The sequence below is a fragment of the Haliotis cracherodii genome, unplaced genomic scaffold (assembly GCF_022045235.1).
Source record: "Haliotis cracherodii isolate W230 unplaced genomic scaffold, xgHalCrac1.p SCAF_13, whole genome shotgun sequence".
Taxonomy (NCBI): Eukaryota; Metazoa; Mollusca; class Gastropoda; order Lepetellida; family Haliotidae; genus Haliotis; species Haliotis cracherodii.
The window spans coordinates 20,187,522-20,209,602 of NW_027266268.1; the positions used below are offsets into that span (position 1 = coordinate 20,187,522).

The 22,081-nt window shown below is 38.6% G+C and overlaps 1 protein-coding gene across 1 annotated transcript in view; it reads left to right on the plus strand.

Moving 5' to 3' along the window:
• Positions 1-3,490: 3,490 nt before the first annotated feature.
• The window catches only part of LOC139459707 (rap guanine nucleotide exchange factor 1-like), a 129,088-nt gene continuing 110,497 nt past the window's right edge, over positions 3,491-22,081 (plus strand). The window contains exon 1 of the mRNA XM_071241349.1: positions 3,491-3,662. Within this exon, the coding sequence (XP_071097450.1) occupies positions 3,635-3,662 (28 nt within the window). The 5' untranslated portion in view covers positions 3,491-3,634. The remainder of the gene's footprint in view (positions 3,663-22,081) is intronic.

The window sequence follows — 22,081 nt, forward strand, 5'->3', positions numbered from 1 at the left end:
CTTCTTGGACACATTGTTTTGATTTTGTCAATCCGAGCAGAAATTCCGATTCATATGCATAAAAAACAGATAAGTATTGTGATGCCTTCTCTTGCTGTTTTTGACTTGCTTTACGGATTTTATACAGATAAATACTTGCCAGTAGGTATAGAAAAATAAAAAAATATGCAATTCATTTTTTTGGTTATTTTTCTGCTGGCATAAAACAAATAAAAAAGGTTAAATGTGTGAAGAGAGCCTGCATCACAGCTGTTGCTTTGATTCACGTGTTTAATATATATATATATATATATCGCACTAACTGCTTAATGAGAAGATAGTGATGTGCAATGGTGCATTTGAAGTCATTGCGCTTGCACAATTCCTGACCTCGGTGAAGGGAATGCGTGTGTGGAATTTGACTTATTGTTTTTTGATAGTTTACGGATTAAATATTACGCTGCAGAGCAGAAGTCGCGGGTGTTGGCTTTAGCAATGGTAGAACTGTATTTTGGCAAAAAAGATACACCCGGGAGGTATAAAAACTAAACAGGATGTAAAATTAACTGTCAATATTTTAAAAACAATCCCTTTTTTTAAATAGATGCATGTTAATTAACGTAACGCACAATGAAATAAAATAAAAAACGCCAAAAATATATTTCATCTCATGATTTTCTTTGCTAAAGAGATTCCATGTTAAAATTCATCCTCACTAACCTATGGTGTGTGTGTGTGTGTGTGTGTGTGTGTGTGTGTGTGTGAGAGAGAGAGAGAGAGAGAGAGAGAGAGAGAGAGAGAGAGAGAGAGAGAGAGCTGCAGTGGGTCATTGTTTGAAACGTATATTTTGGTGCAGTATGCCATCAGCTTATCGGTGGGATAAAAAAGAGAGAGCATATTCTACACTCCCTGTTTACCGAAACAAAATTTACAATCGGTTGATCCACAAAGCAAGTAAAAAAAGTGTGCACGAACGTTCGTGTACACCCCCGACCTTCGGTCTCACGGTATACACGTCCAATCTACTCGTAAAACCCCGTAGACCCCTCTATTTACGTATATTTATAAGTGCAATAATCGTGAACGCGGTGCTAAACCCCATTTCACCTCACCTCCATTGACACTTGCAACTTTCATTAAGCGTCATAAAATCTAGGTATGCGTTGTATACCGGCGCGTCACCATCTTGTTAAAAAGGTACAAGTGTTCGTTGCCCAATCGGGTTGCAATGACACGCAGTCAACAAAGTCACCGAGCCTGGCCACCAAATCCACTGAGTCGCCGCGAATGTGTTCTGTCTTTCTTGATTTGTTAGGGGCGGTCGGGTAGCCTAGTGGTTATAGAGCGTTCGATCGTCACGCCGAAGACCCGGGTTCGATTCCCGACATGGGTACAATGTGTGAAGCCCATTTCTGGAATATTGCTAAAAGCGGCGTTAAACCATACTCTCTCACTCACTTGATTTGTTAAAAGGCAACGACAGCATCGAGGCCATCATGAAAAAAAGCCACCATATTAAATGTCGAAATTGTTATAATTTTGGGTTTGGGGATGCACCTTATAAGAGAGTACGACCAGCATAGGTTGCTGAGGATGAATTTTAACCTGGAATCTCTTTAGCCAAAAAAATCATGTGATGAAATATATTTTTGGCGTTTTTATTTTATTTCATTGTGCGTTACGTTAATTAACATGCATCTATTAAAAAAAGGATTGTTTTGAAAATACTGACAGTTAATTTTATTTCCTGTTTAGTTTTTAAACCTCCCGGGTGTATCTTTTAAATCACCAAAATACAGTTCTACCATTGCGAAAGGCAACACCCGCGACTTCTGCTCTGCAGCGTAATATTTAATCCGTAAACTATCAAAAAACAATAAGTCAAATTCCACACACGCATTCCCTTCACCGGGGTCAGGAATTGTGCAAGCGCAATGACTTCAAATGCACCATTGCACATCACTATCTTCTCAATAAGCAATTAGTGCGAGTTCGTTCAATAAACAGCCAGTAATTGTTTGATTGTTGAAGAGTGATTTATCACTCCGATTCACGAGATGATGTCTGCGCTGTTGTTACGTAACACTAGGACGGTGATGTCAAGTGCAGCCGCTCATGCCGTTGTTGATACGGGCATTTATATTGCTCAACCACTCAAGTACCGTATTTTCTTTAATAAGCGCGCCGACGCTTAAATTTGTCATCAGGCTCCAAGACCTTGCGTTTGATAGCGGTACAGGGATAGACAGAGAACCATCGCTTAAGATTTCATATCTACATTATATAAATATACAATAGGGATCTAGTTGAATCTGACATACCTTGCACTCATTCAGTATTTGGCGCTTATTTTGATAATAGTTCCGTTAAACAAAGCGATCTTTTACAGATACAACACATAATTCCCATTCTTTGAGATAGTCTTGCGATAGCCTTTGCGCTAAGATAGCTTTGTACATAATTTATAGGCGCTTATTAGAGTGAGTGAGTTTGGTTGAACGCCATATTGAACATTAAGCAATCATATCACGGCTTGTCAACTTGATGTGGGAGGGACGCCCGAAGTGATGCAGATGTTACACGTGAAACCAACGAACATAAATATCGTGTTAACAAACCGAAAACAGTCCTCACGAATCTGGGATTCGAACTCGCGACCATGGGCCTCTGTCACGCATAAGGGACACAACTCTGCATGGCGTATGTCGGCGCCATAGACGAAAAGGCCTTTCGTTAGAGGAAACACGGTGATATTTAAAGGGAAAATCTGTTCAACCTTCTGACGACCATTTAGAGTCAATGTCGAGACGTTGAGTGAACGCTTGTTGTGAAACTGAGATAGAAGGGTGTTTGGACGCACATTGACTGTCTATTCAATATACATGATGAATTTTGAAGATGCAGGCAACGATTGGTTTGGGTATTGTCTTGATTGGCTCGTTTCAATTTTAATGTTCTTTTGCCTCTAAAATGCATCCTAACGAATTTGGGACGCTAGGGATACCAATCGCCTCCAGCCTAAACTCCCTTTAAAATGAATGGCTGCATATCATATACTCTGTTAATAAAATTATTTATAATCAAACAGGACCGATTTAAGATGTTGTGGGGGCATTCTTGGATATATTCAGTGCGCAATGGATAAACGAGGATTGTGTAGGATTTAATGTTGATATTTTGACATTTCAAGGTTTATGAACAAACAACAAAAATAAGATTCTGATGCAAAACAAAGGGTCTAACAAAAACCAAAGTCTTCTTCTACGACATCAAATATATTTTGATTATATCACTCAAAACATAACATTTCATTTCATACAACAAATAATATTAATCAGAATCTTTGTGTGAATTTGACGTAATGGAACAAAGACGAATCCAAGCGGTCTAGTTATTGACCGATTGCCTGTCACTCATATTGATTTTCCTTTTATCTCTGTGGCGACTCCGGATCCGCATCATTGTCCATTCCACATTTCATATTTCCCCAACTACCTGTGTTATTCTGTTATTGGTGCCCAACCTTCGAATATGAGACTGTTTTTACAAGTTTCAAAGCATCTCCCGACGTTTAAATGAAGTATGATCTGTGAACTTAATGTGTGGATCAGTTCCTAGGATTCTGACAAGACGTAAAACCTATTTTACGAAGTAAATGTCATCAAGCGGCGAGGCGAAAGCAGGTGAGTGGATGTCGCTTGTTTCGAGTGATTTATTTCAGCTGTACACATGTCATTGCGTGGGCTGTGTTTGTATAGCCTGAATGGAAAAGAATATTTATTGGATCCACCCCATACACTTTTCTTATTCAGTGGGTGCATATTATGTGTGGGTTTTTTAATCTTAGTTAACAATATTTACATCTGCACTGTCATTCTGACACAACAGTCAATACAGATATGACAACTCGTAGGTGGTCGATTTATTTGTATATATACCTGTATATGGTGTGTCAATGTGCTCACAAAGATACGTACATGCACAGATACACAAATCACAAGTAAAACCCTTATTGGAAAATTTTATCTTCGCAGTAAGAGGAGTTCTATGTTAAAAGAAAGTCTTGGACAGATATAACTTTGTTTGTGTCATAGGTTCACAGACAGCCTTTGTTATTTTGATACGTAAGGATGAAATATTTTTTGCCCACTCAGCATCTCTTAGATGGGTTTATTAGCAATAGGTAATACTCTGTTACATGTGTAATAAAATGCTTTCATCTTTGTCAGCACAACTAACATGCCTAAGATTTCAGAACCACAACTGAAACATTGGTGTTCTTGGAAAATTTGAAATATTTTGATACATTTGGTGTATGTGCGTGATAATATCCTTCAAAATATAGATGTTTAGAAATTTTGAAATACCAAGACACTTTTGATAGCTGACTTTTAAATGAATCAGATGTACGTATAGGCCTACCATACCGCTTTAGGTTCACGTGAACATTATGAAATGGTGAAAGTATGTATTGAAATCAACTTTGGATGTAAAAAAATATAAGAATTGTCTTTCACTCTTTGTCAATCTCATTAAAATCATATCTACTCTGATATAATACCCTGAACCCTGAGCAAAAATTGACTGTCTTACCCAATAGAAAGCTGATTGGGTTCTTGAGCCTATCAGAAGTCAGCTAAAATAATTCAGCTTCGTTTCTTTACCATCTCAGTTCAGAAATTTCAATCTTAGAAAACCCCACAGAACAAAGTTCACCCTTTTTGAGGTACATGCCTGGTGCTTGGAAACTATAGGATTTATGAAATATTCTCAATGTAATAGTTTGGTTTTATTAATTTGCCTTCGTTTCCGAAATACCAAAATCAGATATGCCGGTCTGAATGCTTCACTCACAATTACTAATTAAGAATTTCTGTGCTGATTGGCTGTTTAGAAAGTTCACCTCATGTGGCCCGCGGAGGCATCCTCGCTTGATTTTTACAAGACATTTACATATGTTCTATTAAAGCACCTGTTCGGATGCCTCAAGCCTATTATAGAAGGGGTTTGCAATTTAGGCTGAAGAAATCTACCAATGAATGGCATTGATACTCTGAATTTGAGTGTATTTCTTGCCAGAATAGAAATGTCAGTTACTTGTAACATGCTATCTACTACTTGATTAGTTTTAATAATTAACATTATGATTAATTATATATAAGAAGCCATACTTTCTCTGTCCTCCAGAACTATTTGTGTCTGTTCTCTAATACTACGTATGAAAACCCTGAAGCCATGTAATATATTGTAAATAAAACCAACAAAAACTCTTTCCTATTTATAAGAAATCTCAGCCAAAAGCAGAGGCGATTGTACAATTCCAACAATACCATAAGCATATGTTTATCAATCCCTATCACAATGGTGATGTTAGTAGGTGCTTGTGAAACAGTGACCATATCCTGCCCCACTGGTGGCACCTGTCACAAACACATCCAAAGGCAAGTCAATTGTTCACCTGAAAAAACTTGGGAACATAATTCAACGTATGTTATAAGTAAAAATAGAGATATAAATCAGACATAATCTTTGTCACTGATAGATCAGTCTTCAGAAGAATGTTTTGAATGGATCTCTGTGTCCAAAGCACCTTCATATTACCAAGTACCATCATGTCCAGGAAGGGGAAGATAATCCCTCTACACATTCATCATTAATGTTATGACAGTTGGAATAGCTGATGGATCAGCTTCGCAAGGATTAGGCTAATAATAGTCTTTGATGAAGAAGTCAATTTCACTGCTTCCACTGTCGGCATGTGCATCTTCCCTCCTGCCTGTTTATCCAACAGACAAGAATAGAGAGCCAGATCGGTACTATTTTGGTGAGCTATACCTTACTGGACATTCAAGGTTGATGTGTGGGATGATACCGTGGCACATGGCTGTCCTGTGTGTAAAGATGTAGCAGGCTCCAGGGCCCTTCCAGAGAGCATTGTGCTTTTATGGTTGTAGACTCCAGTTTGGTCCCAGCAGCATAGTTTTCTTATTTAAAAATACCGTATTTGACGTAATAAGCGCCCACGGCGACATTTGCTTAGATATTGGCTATTGAACAATCCCAATCAGCACCCCTTCCGAGTGATCAATGTACACAAGACATTTATTCGCGTATAATATGCACTCGTGTGTATTATGCACCCTTATTTATGGGCACTTAATTCTGGAAAAATATATCTGTCGTACATAAACATTTCAGGCTGTCAGCATAAACCACGAAATTTATCTTTCAACTCTGTTTTTTCCACCAAAATAACATTCTAATAAGAGCCCCCTATTTCTAATTTTGAGAGCGCCCTGGGTACTTATTACGTCAAATACGGTATATAACTACAAAATAAAGAGTACTGTATTAGACGTAATAAGCACCCAGGGCGCTCTCAAGATTAGAAATAGGGGCTCTTATTAGAATGTTATTTTGGTGAAAAAAACAGATGTGAAAGTTTGTAAATTTCGTGCTTTATGCTGACAACCTGAAATGTTTATATACTACATATATATTTTTCCAGGATTTAATTGCCCGTAATTTAGGGTGCATATAACACACGAGTGCATATTATACACGAATAAATTAGTTTTGTGTACATTGATCGGAAGGGGTGCTAATTGAGATTGTTCACTAGCCAATATATTAGCAAATATCGTTGTGGGCGCTTATTAGAGTGGGGTGCTTATTACGTCGAATATGGTATTATCCAAATTGAGACCACAACTTCAGCGCTGTGCGATCTAGACTTGCCAAATCATTCTAGACTTTAGTTGGATTCATTCTTTTAATTTATTCTCTTGGGTCTGGGAGACACTTTAATGGTTTAACTCCCTTTCTTTGACATGGGGGGCAGTGGGGTAGCCTGGTGGTTAAAGCATTGGCTCATCAAGCTAAAGTCCAGAGTTTGAATCCCACATGGGCTTCAAATGTGTGAAAACCCATTTATGGTGTCCCCTGCCGTGATGTTGCTGCGATATTGCTAAAAGGTGCTAAAAACTATACTCACTCACTCTTTTACATAAACCTTCAACAGTCATTGTGGAACAATGACCTGGACTGGATTAGAATGACTGAATAAATCAGATATCTATTTGAGGCTTCTTTTTGTGAGTGCTCTTTCCCTGATTGCCCTGTGGTCTTAGGCATCATAATTGTCCAGGGCCCCGTTCCTCAAAGCGATCTTAGCACTAAGGTGATCGTAAGTCCCTTTCTTTAACATATGGTTATGATCATCGTAGCGCTAAAATCGCTTTGAGGTACAGGGCCCTGATCTTTGATTTGTCATCAGTGTTCCTGTGCTCACAGGAATAGGATGCATGAAACCCTAACATCGTCAACCCTTGTTATTGTCAGGTAGGGTTTGAGAGCAATACAACCAAGAACCCCTCTAGCCAACAGAACAGTGTTCAAAATTAACGTAAGACCACTGGTCAGGACAGAAAATTCAGAAAGAATGAGTGATTTTTACCATCAGATAGAGGACAACTCTGTTGCAGATCAGTTCTGAAATTTATGAAATTAAAGTAATTTGAAACAGTGCATGGGCATTGGAACAACTGTAAGATATTTCCTGGCTTGTTTTCTTTAGGAATCACCTAGTGGCATTTTATGTCAGGCAAAAGTAATTAATGAGTGAATGTTGTTTCATGCCACAGTCTGCAACATATATAATGGCTAAAATTTAGCCTTGATCATACAAACCAGTGATTGATAGCATGAGTAAAACTCCATGCTGTCAGGGTATGTTGCCACTAGGGCTAGAACCATACACCAACGGTGCTATCCGATGTGTATCACGTTACCATGCTCATGATCAAATACGTATCACAAAACCTTGCTCACGATCCGATACGTATAACAATACCTTGTTCACAATCCGATATGGACCCGTGAAGATTCCAGGGTAGAATAGGTCTTCAGCAACCCATGCTTGCTGTAAAAGGCGACTATGCTTGTCGTAAAAGGCAACTAGCGGGATCGGGTGGTTGATACATGTCATCGATCTATCGAAGTGTTCATGAACTCCTGACTTTTTTATGACTGCCTCCGTGGACATGTCATACTAAAAGACTTGGTACTTGTTGTTACCCTGCCTGACGCTCAGCATTAAGGACATAAAACAAGGTCTGGTCGGCTCAGAGTCGGTATACTGTGCCTCAGTTGGGAATCCATTTTAAACTCCACTGTCAAACTGGCATTAGTCCAGATTAGCATGCATGCATGCACGCACGCACATCACTATACATGCTATAAATATATAAGTACAGTACCTGATTGTTTCATTATCAGATCAGGTCATCGATCCCAATTACGTGGATTGATGCTCATGATATCAATCCCTGGATTGTCTGGTCCAGACTCGATTATTTACAGACCGCCGTCACATAGCTGGAATATTGCTGAGTGCAGCGTTAAACAACAAACCAACCAACCAACCTTGTTCACGATTCAATATGTATCACAATACCTTGTTCACAATCCAATATGTATCACAATACCTTGTTCACAATCCAATATGTATCACAATACCTTGTTCACAATCAAATATGTATCACAATACCTTGTTCACGATCCAATATGTATCACAGTGCCTTGTTCACAATCCAATATGTATCACAATACCTTGTTCACGATCCAATATGTATCACAATACCTTGTTCACAATCCAATATGTATCACAATACCTTGTTCACAATCCAATATGTATCACTATACCTTGTTCACGATCCAATATGTATCACAATACCTTCCTCGTGATCCAATATGTATCACAATACCTTTCTCATGATCCGATACGTATCACAATACCTTCCTCATGATCCGATACGTATCACAATACCATCCTCATGATCCAATATGTATCACAATACCTTGTTCACAATCCAATATGTATCACAATACCTTCTTCATGATCCGATACGTATCACAATACCTTCCTCATGATCCGATACGTATCACAATACCTTGCTCATGATCCGATACGTATCACAATACCTTGCTCACGATCTGAAATGCATCATGATACTTACATGTGGTGTGTAAGCCATCTTTTTCATAGACAGGGTGGCCAAATACCTGGCACAGTGATGATTTACAGTTGGCAGTGTCAAGTATGGTGCAATGGATAAAAATATTGATGTTTTAACTTCTAATTAGTGTTTGATTAAAGCATTATTAAAGCAGACATTAAAGGTAAGAATAAATATTTTTGACTTTACTTAGTGTGGGACTGTGATCGATACTTTTATTGAGAAGTAATATTTGCAATATATATATCAGTGTATCATCCCATTACTATTTGAGACACATTTGTAGCTACCAAATCTCCATTTAAGTCGCCCATCTAACAAGAAGGCGAAGGGGACCCATTCACATGGCTCGGTCCAATAGATTCTTGGCCGGCACTGGCAGGAATCCATTTTGAAACTCGTCTCATGCATGTGACTATCATGTGACTCAACATGGCAGCAGACGCGAACCTTATTAATGGTTTGAATTGCCTATGTTGCTTTTGTTCTCAAGACAAAGTAAATACCTAATTTCTAACTTTAAAAAATCCGTCATAGGAACTATATGCGACGGGATCTGGCGTTACTGGGTTTACAGTGAATTCATGCAATATTACCACACCATTGTCGCCCATTGTATAGTACATGGTGAAACGAGCCGAGTGGACCTGACCGGGGACCCATTAAATCAACGAGTCTCTACTTGAAACTACATTGTAAAAACCAGACAGGTTAACATAGTTTTTATAAAATTTTAATTTCATTAAACCAACTCATAGGAATGATTCAATAAATAAAGGTATTAACATTATGAGAGATTATAATGATTGATTCTTTCATTTAAAGTAGACACACTATATACATCAGCGTGTTGAGACTTGAATTCCAGTGAAATGCTCACTGGATCTGATTTGTACCTGCTTCCTGGGTGATTAGCTTTAGGAACGTCTACATCAATACAAAGGACATTACTCTGTATCAATGAATCGTCGATCAAGATATTGGTTAATCACAACGATTTCACTGGCAATGGTACCATCCAGACTAATGACCAATGTTTCACACTGCTCATCACAGAAGCTGCCATAATCGTGCCGATCATGTACGTAACTAGATATGTAATATCACTTATTTGGCATTTCTGCAATGGAAATGCCAATCATAGCCAATATTGTTGGCACTTGAGAGCCGACTGGGTAATGACGTTCTTAAAATACTCAGTTGTCATTGATTCCATCGTGATCTGTTTAGACATTTTTGGACTATTGATCGGGCTGGGATATTGCAAGAAGTAGTCATCTGCACCTAAAAAAGACCTTGGCAGTGTGTGGCCTTGTATGGAGTTGAGACGAGGTGTCAGTGTTATTTGGTTTGCAGAAATCTTAATGTTTGGTTAGGTCCAAAAGTCAGTCTTGTTTAAGATGTGATAAGGAATGAGATTATGATTAAATTTCTGAATATAGAAGTTTTGATGGTTTCTGCTATAAATAGGCAAATCAATGTTGAAGTGTTCATGAACTCCTGACTTTTTTATGACTGCCTCCGTGGACATGTCATACTAAAAGACTTGGTACTTGTTGTTACCCTGCCTGACGCTCAGCATTAATGATATAAAACAAGGGCTGGTCGTCACGGAGTCGGTATACTGTGCCTTAGTTGAGTATCCATTTTAAACTCCACTGTCAAGCTGGCATTAGTCCAGATTAGCATGCACGCACGCACATCACTATACATGCTATAAATATATAAGTACAGTGCCTGATTGTTTCATTATCAGATCAGGTCATCGATCCCAATTACGTGGATCGATGCTCATGAAATCAATCACTGGATTGTCTGGTCCAGACTCGATTATTTTACAGACCGCCATCATATAGCTGGAATATTGCTGAGTGCGGTGTAAAACAACAAACCAAACCAAACCAAACCAAAACATTATCAGATCATTCTGTAGTAAACTTTTTTTTTCTTTTATTGTTTTTAGAAAGACGCACCTGTTACATAAATGGGCTTCCGCCCAGGGTAGCAGAAAGCCCGTGACATAAAGCACAACATATCAGTACATCTTACTTTGTTGTTTTTTTTACAGAAAATAACATACTTCTCACTCACACATTCACTCTTGTTTATATATCATATTGCAGTTTAGGAAAATACATGGTCCCAAACATTAAAATCTTAAGTACAAAACTAAAATTAAATTGAAAGCTGCTCCTCATTTTCGAAAAGTTGATGATACAGAATCCAAGCACCATAGTTCTGTAGTAATCTTGATCATGGTGAACTGTTAAGGATTATTTTTCCTGAGGTTACATTGAAGTTTGGTTACATGTGATTATCATGATCGTTATACTTCAGTGTCTGAAATAACTACCTGCCTGCCGGCCTGTGGCTGGTAACATTTCTGTTGGGCTGCATGAAATATTTCTCCACCTGCCGGACTGTCTGGCAGATAATTTTAAGACTAATTACGTATTCAGTTTTATCATAACTCCTTGTAGATTCTAATGTGACTGTTTTGCAGTCCAAGACGAATTGTGCAAAAACTTGCAGAAAATGTAACTGACTGCAGATTGCAGAAAATGTGAGGAATTTGCCTTGTTTTTATCAATCACTTTACCAATTTTCATTACTTTCAAGCTTTTCTACCAAATTTTGCACTTGAATGATGACAAAACATTTAAACATACAAAATATGAATCCTGTATTAAAACGAAATTGGAAATTCACACATTCAAATGTTCTTGTGACATAATGCATATTAATTTGCATAATTTTATGTCTTATCCAACAAAAACTGTTTGTAATGACAGTTTGTGGAATTATTTTGTTTTTGGAATTGGATTCAACGTTTTGAAAAATGAGTTTGTATTAATTTTATGGAGGAAATGGTTATGTTTTTAACGGAGAATTTTCCATAGGTTTTAGCTGCAGAATGTTGGTAATTTGACTGTAGAATTTGTCTAGGACTGCCTCTTGTGAGATGGAAGCTAGGCTACTGGGGACCTATTCTTTTTGGAATCTAAAATACAGCCCTCATAGGGCAGCGTGGAAATAATCAAGTTCTAGGAAACCTGAACAGTTCTATCAATAATAAGATGCCAAGCTGACATTTTCTTTGCTTTTGAACAAAGGAAATTGAAGAGTGTCAGTTTCAAGATAGATTTGCATAATTTGAAATTGAGGCCTTTATATTTCACTCTCTTTCAAGATGAAGGAATAATCAAATGTTTTTAGAGATGATAATTTATGATTTAATCCCTATAATCATTTGTTTTATTTGAAATAGGGCATTTAATTTGTAATGTCCTTGCTGTTTATGAGGTTAGTGGAACAGCTCTCACTTCATGCAAAGATATGGTATCATGCGTTACCGAGGCAATACTTTTAATTTGATAACAGATTTGATTGACCTTGACCAAAAGCCACAAAGTTTTTTTTTAGTTTCATTTGTGAGACTGCTTAGTCTTTTGTTTGCTTATCATCCTGCAAATATGTATTGCCTGTAAAAAAAATATTTTTTGTCGTTGATTTTAATTGTGATCTGTCAGTTAGCCAAAAATAAGAATTCATTGCCTGAGATATCCAGATATTCTGGTGGCAGACATTGAGTTAGTGCACAGCAAATGGTGTAGGTTATACAGATGCCAGAATATAGGCATTCTGATGTGAGGGTGCCTAAGGGATTCTAGCTGAAATGACTCTTAAAGGTTCATTGCTCTTGGGGCCTGTGTGTTGAATATGGAGCTGTGTATGTCCTAACCAGGGAAGACAATGTGCGTGTATTCTGTGTGTAGTGGTGGTGCCAGAGAAATACAGGCATTATTTTGAATTTAGCTCATTGGATTGAGTACATAGAGCTTGTTATCGCATTAGGCTTATCATGTGAACCGGAATGTTTGTAAAAACCCAAGTTGATATATGCTACTCCAAAGAAGTTGAAGAACACTGATTTTTTTACGACTAGTCTATCCGTCATGGCTTCTGGGTATTGCAATGCACAGCCTTCCAATTGTGTGTGATCCTTAACTTGTTTTGAGTGGTAAGTTTTGTGTAGTTTATATATTTGACTTGATTAGAAAATCTTAGTGAACCTGTGCTGATGAATCTAGGTTTTCCAGATTTGAAACCTCAGCACATTGTTTGAAATGTGATGACCTTAAATTGTTGGAATGTTGCTAAAAAAAGCAACCTCACTCATTCACCCGCCCGCCTGCCCACCCACCCAACCACCCACCCTATAGCTCACTCACTCACTCACTCACTCACTCACTCAAAGGCATTTATAGTTTTCTTTGGATAGTCAATATATTACAATATAAGACAATGGGTTTTTTTTGGGTTTTTTTTAAATTTTATGTGTATTTAATCAGATAATGGTGATTTGTTTTGTGTATATTACGCAAATACGCAGCTTGTCTGGATCTCTGGGATGTAAACTCCTGAAAAGACAATATTCAGGCATAGACTAAGGACAGAACAACAAGTCAGCTGGTACTGAAACGTACTGTCCTTCGCGAACACTCCCTGACCAACAGTGCCTCCTGTCCCAGCCTGATAGGTTTGGTCATCTGTGGGATTCTAGACATAAATATTGATAAATGTTTCAATACACCTCTGCATACTTGTGTCTGACTTTGGCAATACCATCAGCACGCGAAGCCCTTTCTTACATATTAGCAGGCCTTCTGTCATTCCTTGTGGGGATTCCAGGGAAAAGTTGGTCCCCAGCAATTATGGTAACGTATGTTTATCGTAGGCGGTAAACAAAATGGATTGGATAGTAGGTCTTGTTAATGTGTGTTGTCTCATGCCCCAGTGTAGGGGGTAGTAGGGTAGCAAAGTTGGTAATGTGTTCGCTCATCATGCCAAAGATCCAGGTTCACTTCTCCACATGTGTACAGTGTATGAAACCCATTTCTGGTGTCCCCTGCCGTGATATTGCTGGAATATTGCTAAAGCGGCAAAAACCTCACGCACTCACTCACTCACCGAGTGGTGTGGGTCTTTCCTCATGCTTTCAGGCACTGGTTTGTCTGGTCCAGACTTGATTACAGGCTATGGGGATATTACTAGAACATTGGTGATTCACCGGTCATCATGAATAACAACTACTTCTCTTCTGGAACAAAGAACCAAGAGCAGTGGGGTAGTCTAGTGGTTAAAGCGTTCGCTCAAACGGGTTCGATTCCTCACATGGGTACAATGTATGAAGCCCATTCTGGTGTCCCCTGCTGTGATATTGCTGGAATATTGCCTAAAAGTGGCGTAAAACCAAACTCACTCTGCATTAGGAACAAGCACCTAACCTGACCTAACCTGTGCATTTTAATGTTTCAATAATTAAAAATTAACATCCCCGGTGAAGATCTGGGTCAGAATTTGTCTTCAGCAACCCATGCTTGTTGTAAGAGAAGACTAGGATTGGAGGGTCAGGCTTGCTGGCTTGGTTGATGTTTGTGACTATATGACCAGTTGCATAGATCGATGCTCACAATACCAGTCACTGGATTGTCTTGCTGGATTGTTGCTGAGTGTGGGGTTAAACCACAAACAAAGATTAATGTAGAAAAACTAGAATTTGGTTTCTCTTAAAATTTTGATTACAATGCCCTCCTATGTGCATTGTCTTATCAATACTAGGTATGCCATTTCAGACCAATTACAACTGTCAATTTCACACTTTATCGATATACAGATAAGTAATCACTGTGTCTAACCCCGTGGATGAGGGCATTTGTGACAGAAAACTGTCACTCTCATGTGAAGAGGACGGTAGGTGTAATTAGTAATTACCAGATTTTTCCTTAAATAACGTCACGTTACACATGTGAAACCCTTTTCAAAAGAACAAAGACGTTGGAAAAAGGCTAAGAACGAAGTTGACCTATTTCTTTAGGTCACCAAGGAGAATGTTAGCCCACAGTGGTATTAATTCATTAGGTTTGTGAGTACTTTATTTCATTTATGTCACAGTGCGTAATGACTGAAGAATAATGGCTCGACTTAGTCTCCTCCAGATGACACAAAAGCCAGTGACCGCCTCAAGTGTAGTGCTTTCAGCAGCCATTGTGGGGGATGAAGATGAGGTTCCAAGTAGGCTTCCAGACTGACCATCTGGCCGACATGGATAGTTACAGTCATAATTACGCTCTTTGAAGGTCGCGTGGGGATTGCCGGGGCGTCAGGGAGGGGTGGAGTAAGGACAAGGACAAAGGATGGGGGAGGCAGGGATTATTTCCTCCCAATGTCCTGGAGGTGTGGTATGGCCACCCTGTAAACAGTGATACATAATGACGCAAAATGTGGGTCTGATTAGAATGTCATTAATCATGTTAATCAAGCAAATGCCTGGGCTCTTAGAAGACAGGAAATGTTATCCAGTAGCCTAGACAAATTGCTTAATTTTAGAAATGTTTTTTGGAAAATAATATAATCGAAAATAAACGTCATTGAATTGGAGATCTTAAGATGCTTTTTAATAAATTTTCATTGTATAATAATTAGGGATGGGTATTGGAGGTTTAAAGTTTATCACAATATTTTGCGATGCACAAGGCTGTATTGCAATATGTATCACGATATATTGTATACTTCTCAATTTTGAATTCTGAAGCAATCTGATACATTAAGGTATGAATTGAAGTTCATAAATGGAACAAAACAAGATGCTGGTACAACATAATGTTTACTCAGTCAATAAATACGTGGCCATCTTGGATGCATGCGCCGGGGGCAGCGAAGGCATTTGGCAAGTATATGACATTAAACACATGACAAAAATCGCTATTTGAAATCACCCGATATATTGAGCATGAAAAACTTATATTGTGATACGAAGTGTGGAAAGAATGAACTTCATTTTACCGATATACCGATAACAACGCACACCCTTAATAATATTATTAATATCCAAAGTTGAGTTGATAAATAGTTGATTGCAATGATCATGATGATCATGCACATATCCTAAGCAGTGTGCACATATTGCACATGCTCGGCTGTTGTCATGATGCACCCCAGTGATGCACTATGGGTAACTGGGAATGTCCAATGGAAGTAAGGATGTTTAGCAAGGAACAGTCATAGTGTGTTCACTCAGTACACCACATTCATCATCCTCAGTACTTCGTGGCTTTGTATACTCTACGTTCCTCCATAACCTGTGAACATACGTGTTCTGGTGTAGTCACTATTTTTAAACCAACCATTCCAACCATTGCCAGGTTCCAGCCAGTATTCTGACCAATGAGCACTCCGGTTACAGTGGCTATATTTCCTTGTGCCCATCGGCTCTACACATTGCTTCAGTGTCAGGAAACGGAAGAGTTTACATCAGAACCATGAATTGTACACAGCCTCACTACAGCACTTGATTTGAAATAGCCATGCATCACTACTTAACCGCAGATCGGCACTATGTATTTACGGATGGTGTAGGAATGTAGTCTATACAAACCTAGCAAGTATTGATGATGTCCATTCAATGTCCGGGACCTCTGTCCAGTTGTCCAATTGGCCGTAAAACTGATACACAAGGCCTGATACACAAAAAAACTGATACACAGAAAACTGATACACAAGGTCTGATGCAGAGAAAACTGATACACAAAAGACTGATACACAAGGTCTGACACACAAAAAACTGATACACAGACAACTGATACACAGAAAACTGATACACAAGGTCTGATACACAGACAACTGATACATAGCAAACTGATACACAACAAACTGATACATAAGGTCTGATGCACAAAAAACTGATACACAGAAAAGAGATAGACTAATAACTGCTTACATTACTATAATAGATATATGATGGTCGTATATGTAATGGATATCCAACCTAGCAAAGGATTCATTATTTTATTTTTATCTTAATTCAGCAAACAAATAATTTGATAGTTCCCATGATAATAAAGGGTCACAGTAGGTTCTTTGTATCCCACTTAGGATCCAACTTTTTTCTGGCTGATTGTATCAACTGTTGCTCATGCTATCAACCACTAGTTTGAAGTCTACTATGATGTAGATAGACTACTGCCAACAAGCAGTAAAACACATTAATACAACATTCACTCAGAAATTCTCTTTTTTGTTTGACAACTGGTTTGATTACTTACAGATGCTGTGATTTTGCATATTCTATATTCTAAGATAGTCTGGCTACAGTGTACACCAACATTGACATCCATCCGATTGTTCTTTGGTTCATGATGATTGCCCTGGCAATGGTTGCTGAAATAGCTGTTGATATCGTAATAAGATCATGTGTACTTGCAGTCTTACCGGGGGAAATATTCGTTTCGTAAAAATGTGCATCTCTTCCCACAGAAATAGATTTTATGACTAAATCAGTATACAGATAATGGATGCTTGACTTTTATCTCAGTGGTGTTATCATTTCAAACAATAACAAAGAACCTTTAAAAAATCTCTTCCTTTGCAACCAATTCACAGTGCAGGAAATTTCTGCTGACTTGGCAAATCGTGTTGAGAGAAAACATTATGATGAGAAAGTACTAATTGTGCTCATTTACATAAACACACAGACACCCTGGCAGCAGGGGTGAACCAGGCCATGGTGGCAACTTCCTATGTATTGATTTACTGCATGATGGTACATTCAAGTGATGTATGGCTCCGTCTAGGTGAACCATTTCATGGTCGACAATACAACACGCACTCTCAGCCTGTCTGTGTCTTCCCATTGTTTTACCTCAAACACTAGGCTATGTAGCATTGGTTCAGCTGTACAAAACTGTTTAGCATGCTTGCTGCCTCCTGCGATTGATATTGAAGCGACACTGAAGCGATTCCGGTAGCTCCTCACGGAATCGATCAATAGTGGATGCATTATTAGTTGGGATGACTCATCGGGGCTTCAATGTTCCTGCTCCCATCGCAGGTCTTAGTTAGACCAACCAGTTAGTGTTTGCAAGCTGCATGTACAATATTTGGGATCAAACTTAATTTGAGGACTTTTAAATTAACAAATATTCAGTGAAGAGGAGAGGAGCTTGCAAAGGGTGGGCCTGACTGGATCGTTTGTTGTTTTTAGCATCCGATTAAATTCGACTTTTTAATGTGAAGTTTGCAAGTCTGGATGTGGATCACTGTGGCTGGATTGAAAGGTTGGTTTTTTGGGGTCGGAGGACCTTCTCCTTGAATGCAGCCACTGGGGCATGACTGATTGTTGGGAGCAGCTGGTTGAAGGATAAGCCCAAGATATACATTAATTCTCATGTTTAGATGCTCGGATCAAGTTCAACATTCAAGACATGGTGTGGAAGCTGTAACGAAATCACTGTTATCCTGCATTGTTTATGAAATCCGCCCGGACACTACCTAGACCTGTTCTGTTAATGCATTAACATTGACGACATGTAAATATATGTTACTATGTTGTAATAGCATTAACTTTCTTTGATGGGCGAATTTGAACCCTTATTCAACAAACCGTGAAACTCATTGTGTTAAAAATATGTGAGGATTCAAAAACTGGAGTAGCGGCTTTGAGTTGTTTAGCCTATCTAGGATGAGTCATGGCTTGGGAGAAATCCCCCTCTCGGCTCAGGAGACAAGATACGAAATTACCTTTATCTCCACTCCCTTGCTTTCACTGCTAGGGACTGTGCAGGATGCATAGAATTTAAACAGGCTGAAGAAGACTCTAACCCTGCAGTGGAGCCGACTCTCATTGTATGTACATTTTGTGCACGACCGTGGATTTGATGGAGTGCAATCACCGTTATGTATCTGACAGACGTTTCTGACTCATAATTGTTTTCTGATGATCAATGAGAATTAGTAGATTGACAAGATTTGGAGACTGGATTCCAGGCCGAAATCTTCCTATGACGTTTGTGCTGAAAATGGAAGTGTTGGATTTAATGGATGTGTGGGACTACTGACTTCTGTGGGATGAATTCATTTGACAAGCGAGGAGGACAACGACCACTGATGGGAGAGTGAGTGGATGAAGCTGAACACATGGCAAACTCTCACCGTAGGTTCTACATGTCTTTGAAATCTCAATATAACGAGATTATGATGAGGTGAATTAAAAATTCAACAATACTCTTCAATCTAATGTGAATTTCAATTCACTCATCTAAACAATTAACTAATGGTTAAAATACAAAAAATGATCAAAGTATGATTTGTAATTGTTTTCATTCATGGTTTATTTATATGCGATTAATTGTCAAAATTCTGACTAAGATAATTGTTTGTGATGAATGTGTAATTCAAGGAATGTTTAAGTCTACTCAACTCTTCATCATAGTATTTAGGGATGCGGCACGTCCTTGATCCGGCTAACTACTTATAATTCTCGCTACAGTGGCTGGGAGATTAAGGGGATGGTTTATTTAGGGAGATCTTGGCAAATCCCTCTGTGTGACCAGACAGTCAATTGGATTCATCAAGAAGTCTTCCAACAAAACATGTTGAGATGTAGGCACTTTTTCACCAGGATTGTAAATATGTACTTTTGTTGTAGTATTTCCCTAGAAACTGTAACACAGATTCAGGGCTTTTTTCTAGCATGGGGTCAAACTTCAAGGTCAGTGGAGTGTCTTTTTCAATAGTTTTCTTATTTGTGGGTTAATGTTTGCACTACCTTCCTGATGCTGTGTTGAATGTTTGTCTACACCCGGGCAGATAATTGGCCAGATCCCCTCCGGTTCCCTCCCCTCAAACTAGCAGTTGGTGATACAAATACCTTCTGGGCCACTTAGGTAGACAGGTGCCCTCGGGGGCATCTCATAACCGAAAAGGAAGTTTAAGTGTTTCTTGTTATGGTATTGTCAAATTGATATGATTATTAATGAAACTTTTCAGTTTGATTTTTAATCTTTAAGATGATATTGAAAAGGGAGTGGTTTCTTTAGGTTTTAGTTTGCAAATTAGGAGTCAAGTTAGTTTGAGTAGTAAATTGTTGTTCTTCAGAGCTGCTTGATGTCTTTTGTGATGGGTTCAATTTCAAGTAATGTTTTCAGGAAAGCATGTTTTACTTGATTAATTTTTGCTACCCAGTACATGTGTTCTTGACAGAAGGTATTATTAATCAGAGTGCATTTATTAAGACCCACCCTTAATTATTTAATGTGAACACTCTGACACAGATATTGGGCAGTAGGGTAGCCTAGGGTTAAAAGGGTGGAATACTGCTAAGAGCAGGGTAAAACAATTCTCGCTTCCTCGCCCGCTCACTCACTCACTCACTCACTCACTCACTCACTCACTCACTCACTCACTCACTCACTCACCACTCACTCACTCACATGGATGCTTGTGTAACATTTTGTACTGTGGGTTATAAATAAAGAAATCCGAGAAGTATAAAATTTTAAAATTTTAGAAAGACACGCAAGACTTGTTTCTTCAAGAGAGTCTTTGACTAGATCAATCATGATCTAAGTGCATTTGAGCAGTAATTTGGAAAACATGCCATACAAATAAGGGTAACAATAAGTACAATCTTTTAACATCTTTTGGGATGATGGCGACAGGTGATTGAACCATTGACCTTCCACTGTCCGGGAGGTGCTCTGTCCTCAACAGCATGCAGGCAAGGTATGGATGGATGTTCCTTTGTATGTTGCCTAACCATGATATTCCCATCCCAATCACCCAAACTGCAGGCTTTTCAGGATGAATGATTTCTTGCAAGTGAGAAAGCAACAAGTGGATTAAGTAATATGATCTGCTTTACGAACGTATTGTGCCATTACATAACTGAAATACTGTACCAAAGGGCATTATGACAAACTCACTTACAAAGGTAGTACCTGCACTAAAAACTAAACTAAACACTTACTCTTTGAACACATTTCTTTAAAATAATTGTAATATATTTTTTTAAATAGAATCTTTCCCCCTCTGCTGTTTTCATGTTGAATCAAGAATACTAGACTTGGTTTAGTGTCATCTAGACTTGCCTTGTCTTTTCGTACAAAAATAAATATATTTGAGCATCATGGCGCAGGACCAAAATGTTCAATTGAAGGAATAAAAATGTTGAAATAGTCAGGCCTGTCTTCAAAGTTCAGCTTTAGTTTCAGAAGCATGTTTTGAGAAGCTCCCTGTTCAACGTTACTGAGGTAGTAGCAGTTTTGTTTAATTGCAAGGGTTAGGTCAGAGAGCAAATCAGTCCCCCTTAACCTCCCAGTCGATCTAATATTGGACAGGAAACATCAATTCTCTCCTGTAATTGTGTCTCGGCTAATGAACAGAGGACTAGAGTGCGCAGTAGTCGGTGTGTTCGACGAGAGACAGTGTATGATTCACAGGTGATGAATATGGATACAACATACATCAAGGGCTTGTGTTTGACAGCAGACATCATCGGCTGCTTACTGGGTCGTCGTGGATGGATCTTTCGTCAAAATGATGTATTATTGATTTTTGAGTGGAAATCAAGGGGGATATGTCTTGTTCAGGATTCTTTGTCTTTTGTCGATCTAAGGTTGAGTAGAAGTTGACAACTGTTCAAACTTGGAAACCATGTCATCAATGTGTTAAGTGTAGTATCTTCTATTGTCAGATTCAGTTTAAAGCAATAGGGTTTTTACCCAAGAATTCAGATGTTTTGACTATTATTGTTGCTTATCAGACCCTTTCCTCCCAAAACTGATGGTAATTTGTTATATTTTAGTTAATAATTTGGGGTACACTGGTGGCCCAGTCGTCTAAGGCGCCGCAATTCGCTGTGCAGAGCTGCGTCCCTTGTGCACTCCAGAAACCTATGATTGTGGGTTCGAATCCTGGTTCGCCCCAATTATGTTTCTAGGTTTGTCAGCACCATACCCGTGCTTGTGGGTTTCACCGAAGTGGTAAACATCTGAGACCTGAATCACTTCTGGCTCTCCTCCCACATTAAGCTGACATGCTGTGATATAACTGGAATACTGTTAAAAGCAACGTTAAACCCAACTCACTCACTCACTAGTTAGTATTGGTTTAGTCTGTGACTTAAACCACATGTCTGAAGCCTGAGTCAAGTAAAACTTCTTTTGGTTAAGTAAGCATTGCTAATAAAAGTAGATACTTTAACACTAAGGTTGACTAAAATTGATGTCAAATAACTGGTTCGGTCT